This window comes from Otolemur garnettii, unplaced genomic scaffold (genome assembly GCF_000181295.1).
Source record: "Otolemur garnettii isolate 467f Iridium unplaced genomic scaffold, OtoGar3 scaffold00020, whole genome shotgun sequence".
Taxonomy (NCBI): Eukaryota; Metazoa; Chordata; class Mammalia; order Primates; family Galagidae; genus Otolemur; species Otolemur garnettii.
Genome location: NW_003852415.1, coordinates 3,674,590 through 3,679,720, shown reverse-complemented (window position 1 = coordinate 3,679,720; position 5,131 = coordinate 3,674,590). Strand labels below are relative to the sequence as shown.

The 5,131-nt window shown below is 51.0% G+C and overlaps 1 protein-coding gene across 1 annotated transcript in view; it reads left to right on the top strand.

Moving 5' to 3' along the window:
• The window catches only part of ZDHHC22 (zinc finger DHHC-type containing 22), a 5,881-nt gene extending 2,866 nt beyond the window's left edge, over positions 1–3,015 (top strand). Inside the window, exon 3 of the mRNA XM_012803453.1 lies at positions 2,750–3,015. Within this exon, the coding sequence (XP_012658907.1) occupies positions 2,750–3,015 (266 nt within the window). The remainder of the gene's footprint in view (positions 1–2,749) is intronic.
• Positions 3,016–5,131: the final 2,116 nt, after the last annotated feature.

Sequence of the window (5,131 nt, the reverse complement as noted above, 5' to 3'; positions counted from 1 at the left end):
AGCTGTCTTACAGATCTGAGTCATATCAGCCATGGGAGAAAGGGTGTGAGTGTGGGCCCTTACAGCTAAAAGTGGTAAGGGTCTTCCAAAGTGGAGGTGGCTTCCCCCCACAGGCCCTCAGCTGATGCCAAGGAGGGACGGGGTAAGCCAGTTAGGTTTCAGAGATTGTCCTTTCTTTTGGCTTGTGAGACCAGTGCAGGTTGTACTTGTTCTTATCTGGGAAGTGGGCATGCCACCATCTGCCCTATGTGGTGGCATTGGGTAAGTATGCCAGCATGGTAGGTGCCACCAGAAAGGCCATAGGAGAGAAATGGGACTAATGTTCATGGAGCACCTGTTGTGCACCACCCGCTGGGCATGTCTCATTTCATCCAGTCCTGTGACAAGTCTGCGAGGTTGGTATTATTATATTCATTTTATTTGTGTTATTATACCCATTTTAGAGGCTCAGGCAGCAATGACTTAGCAAGGTTAAGTTGCTTCAATGCTGTAATTCCAACCTAAGATTTGGACTCAGGGCTGCTAGCCTTCATACTCTTCCCACTATGCCACACCGCCTCTATGAGGTTGCCTCTTTGAAGCTATTTCTCAAATGAGCCACTTTGGGAGGGAAGAAGCATCTTGTCCCTGGGTGTATTAAAGAAAATGCTGAGTGATGGTCTGTCAAAGGCATTATAGATGCTTAGTGTGAAGCAGGGCAGGGGAGATGGGCTGATATGACCTTCTAGGCCCTTTAGAAAAATTCTGTGGCTTTCTAAGAGAAGCAGAACTATTATTAAATAGTTGAGAGGAGCTAAAGCAGCCAGGCTAGGTAACTTCAAATACTTTGAGAGAAAGCAGGTCCCCAGAATAGCCTTTTGTAGCTGCCACATGGGGCCAGTAAAAGGCCATAAGGTCTTTCTCATGTCTTGATTTAGTGCCAGAAAAAACCCCGTGGGAAATGCTTCCATCTACCCAGGCTGGTCCCTGGGGCTATGTCACAAGACAGGCCTGAGCTTGACAGCTCTGATGTTCTCACATCCCAGCTCGAGGGCCATCTTTGCCTCTCAGCAGTCCTCAAGCCCAAAGGGCACCATGGTCCCAAGATCCTGCACATGGCTGCCCAAGCTAATTTGTGCTGACAAGAAGGAAGTGGGTCAGGGGATGCCACAGCCCACTGTGAGCCCTGTCCCACTGCTACCTCCATGCCGGTGGAGGGACTGCTCTAAATGGCAGCTGGAGCGAGCTTTCTACCCCTTGGGCAGGTGGACCTATTTGTCTCTACTTTTCTAAAGAAAAACCTGCTATCAAAGCTCCTAGGGATGAAGACAGGAGAAGGCTTCTAATGAGCAAATCTGAATCAGATCCACATCCTCCCTGGCTGCTGAGTCTACTGCTGCTCAGACTGCATACATTTTGAAAGCCCAATCCTTCGGGGTCTGGAAATTAGAGGCTGAGGAGACCTGGGAAGACGTGGGCTGGGGGAAGAGGAGGCTGGGGGAAGGGAGGAATATGATTGAGATTTTCAGGGGTAGAAGAATAGGTTATAAGGTGAGAGTCAGTACCTCCACCTTCTTGGAGGAGGTTGTAGTGGGGTTGCCTTACAGGATGTTTTGAGTTCTCCCTTGGACCCAGTGCCCTGGCTGCTGAGCAGGTTAAGGTAAGTGCCTTTACCATAGCAGTCAAAGTTGCAGCCCAGAAAAGACTTCCAGCCTGGGAAGGGAGATAAGAGCTTGGTGATTTAAGAGGCTAACTTTGAGCCCTTCTTGGATGTAGTCTCCTAATCTGTGAAATGACCCTCAGCAGGGAGCACTGCACTGAGTGGGAACCAGAAGGCTGACCAGTTTGTACACAATTTCCTTGAATCACACAACCCTTTTAAATAATTACTATACCTATTTTATGATGAGCAAACTGCAACTAAGAGACGTTAATAAACTTGTGCAAATCCACGTGGCTGGGACACTCAAGCCTGGCACTGACTGACCATCCACACTCTGAGGGAGAATATGGGAGCTCTTACTCGGTAGAAGTATGAAACTAGTCATAGGCAGTACTTGGTTTAGAGGGGCTTAGGTAAGGCCCTGCCCAAGGCAGAGGGATAACTGATGACCTTGGGGGACCTCTTCCAGCTTTAGCAAGCTTTGACTGACAGGACAGCTCTGGCTGAATGTTCTGTTGGCCACACTGTCCTCTTGTTAACATTAATGACTAAATTATTCTCTAAGTCGGTGCTCTGTGCTGCCCTTGACACTCAGCTCGTGACTTATTCTTGATGACTAGGCCCAGTTCTCCATCAAATTGTCACTTTCCTGAGTCCTCTCAGCCAGTGCACCCAGCTGGGTAGCAAGAAGGTGCCACAGTCTAGACGGCTGCCCAGGTCCTCAGCTCACCCCTCTCTCCTCCTGAGAAAAACTCCTCCCTACTTCCAGCCCAGAAGGAGAAAACAGAGAGAGAGACATCTCCAACTCTAAGGAAATGTTTCTCATGTGAAGCTGAGGGCTCTCCTTACAGAGATCAAGCTTCCCTCCTTTTCCCCTTAAGCCCCCAGTTTCCCCCTCTTGACTCGGGAGCCATCAGTACTAAGAAAAAGTTAAGGCAACTAGTTCATCCTTTTCCTCCCTTGCTGCAGCGCAGAGATTGCTACAAAATGTTGCATCAATCTCATTAATCTCCCTCCCTCCCAGTGGAAAGAGCTGCCTGGATTGCATTTCTGTACGTGGCCTGGGTGTAAAGCGGCTCTGGTGTTTCCCCTCCCCTTGCCCTGCAGGAGCTGTCCTTGGTTCTGAAATGTTCGTCATCCTCATGCTCTACCTCTGGTTTGCCATCGGCCTGGCCTGTGCCGGCTTCTGCTGCCACCAGCTGCTGTTGATCCTACGGGGGCAGACTCGCCACCAGGTGCGGAAGGGGGTGGCAGTGAGGGCCCGGCCCTGGCGCAAGAACTTACAGGAGGTCTTCGGGAAGAGGTGGCTGCTAGGTCTGCTGGTTCCCACACTCAATGTTGGAAGCGAGAGCTCCAAGCAGTGGGATAAGTAACAGACATACCCATCATTTCTCCCTCTCTCTCTGTCTCGACTCCTCCTGAACCTAAGACCACAGCACCCTTTTCTCCACCCATGACTCACTTTAGCCTCGTGCTTGTAGGGTCCTAACATCCACCCCTGCCCTTTAACCCATAGAGAAGAGAATGGGCTGGTAGATCAGGGATTGCTAGGCTCCTCCAGAGCCAGTCAGGTGGCTGCTAGCTGTCAGGAGGCCTCTGCTTTTGCTTCTTCTCCTTGAGATCCCTGTTTCCCTCCTCTGCCTGGCTCTTTCACTCTCCACCATGTCTCATGGCATCATGCTGTCTGCTGGAGCCCTTCCTCTCAGTCCCCATGTTGAGAGTGGGAAGTGGATTCTTGCTACTGGTCTAAGATTCCTGGGGACCTGTAGGTTGGCAGTTGTTTAAAATCACCACGTGTAAGACGCAGCCAGGTCAGCTCTGCCAACTGCCAGGGAAGTTGGGAAGGTTGGATGTGTGTCCACATCCCTTCTGTGGGATGGTGGGCAGTGGAGGGAAAGGGAACTCAGTAGCTTGTTGCCCACCTTCCCCACAATGTTCAAGCCTCTTTCTCTGAGAGACAGCAGCCAATGGCCTGGTATTTCCAGCTGCTGTTCTCTGTCCAGCCTGCCCCAGCTGGCCACCCCAGACAATTCAGGACCTGGTTCTATAACTCCTTTCCCTGGCACTCTTTCAGCCTTTCCCCATAGTCTCCAGCCTCCAGGTCTTTGCCAGATGCTGGGAAGACCATGAAGAAGGGAGAAGGAAAAGGGAGTTCACAATGAATGAGGGAGGCATGGGACTGTATGAACTATGGAAGCAGACATGAGAGAGGAGGGAGGGAGGGGGAGAGAGAGAGAGAGAGAGAGAGAGAGAGAGAGAGATGGGCGGGGTGGTAGGTCAGGAGCGGTGTTAGGAAATAGAGGAAGGATGCTTCGTGGGAGGAACAAATGGGCTCACCTATGCCTGTGTAAAGGACATCCCAGCCACTGAAGCTGTTCAGTGTTTGAATGGCTACCTGGGGAGGTAGTGAGTGCTGCACTGGAGACACTCCAGCAGGATATAGGCAGTCATCTTCCAGGCATGCTGTGGCAAGGATTTCTGCACAGTGTCATTCTAGGTGAGCTTAGAGATCCTGTCCCACTCTAAGATTTTGGTGTCCCTTTTGCAGTGTCTGGGCCCAGAAGCAAGATGTGCAGAGATGGTTGGGAGCTACTTGCTTTCTTGCAGAGTAGGTTGAGCACGGGCAGGGTCTGAAATGCATGATGCCAACTCTCAGGACCCAACCCAGCCACTGAGGAGAAATTTTCTAGAGTGACAGGACAGGCTGGATGGTTGAGGGGACTGGCATTTGAGGGCAGTGAGATGAAGCAGTGTCAGGTAAGGTGGAGGCAGTGGTGGGGAGAGAAAAGCCAGAAGGTCATGCTCTGAGGGGCAACATTGGTGGAGTTAAGCTGGGGAATGGAGATGACCCAACTTATAAAAGTGCAGTTGCCAGACCATCCCTGCTCATTGACTGGCTCTGAATGGGGGCACTGCTGCATTCTGGAACCCAGAGGGCCAGACCCCTGGGGCATATGATGGAATAGGGACAATACCATACCCCTTCCTGACTGGGTCTCAAAGCCAATATGGCATCCATGCAGGCAGCAGCACTGAATCCATGCCTTGCAATGTCCATCAGTTGGCCACAACAACCCCAACATTTGCTGCCCAGTACCCTGAGTTGTTGGGCAGAGCTGGGAGGACTTTGCTCAGGTCCTGCCTTCACGCCCCCTAGAGGGCTAATGTAGTAATGACTCCATCTGCTTATACTTCTCCCTTGTGTATTTTCATCCATCTATCCTACATATATTTATTAAGTACTGACTATGTTCCTAGCCTCTTCTAGGCACTGGCAATGCAGTGGAGAACACGATGACATGATCTCTGCCATCAGAGACATCTTGTCACTGCCACCTTTGCAATGATTCACACCCCCTGAAAAATGGTCACTCTGCCATCTTCGTGGTCAGCAGGGGAAGTCATTTGGAGAGGAAGGACATGGTAGAGAGGGATTGAGGGGGAGCTTAGGCTGCCTTGATGGAGGAATGATCCTCACCCCCAATTCTG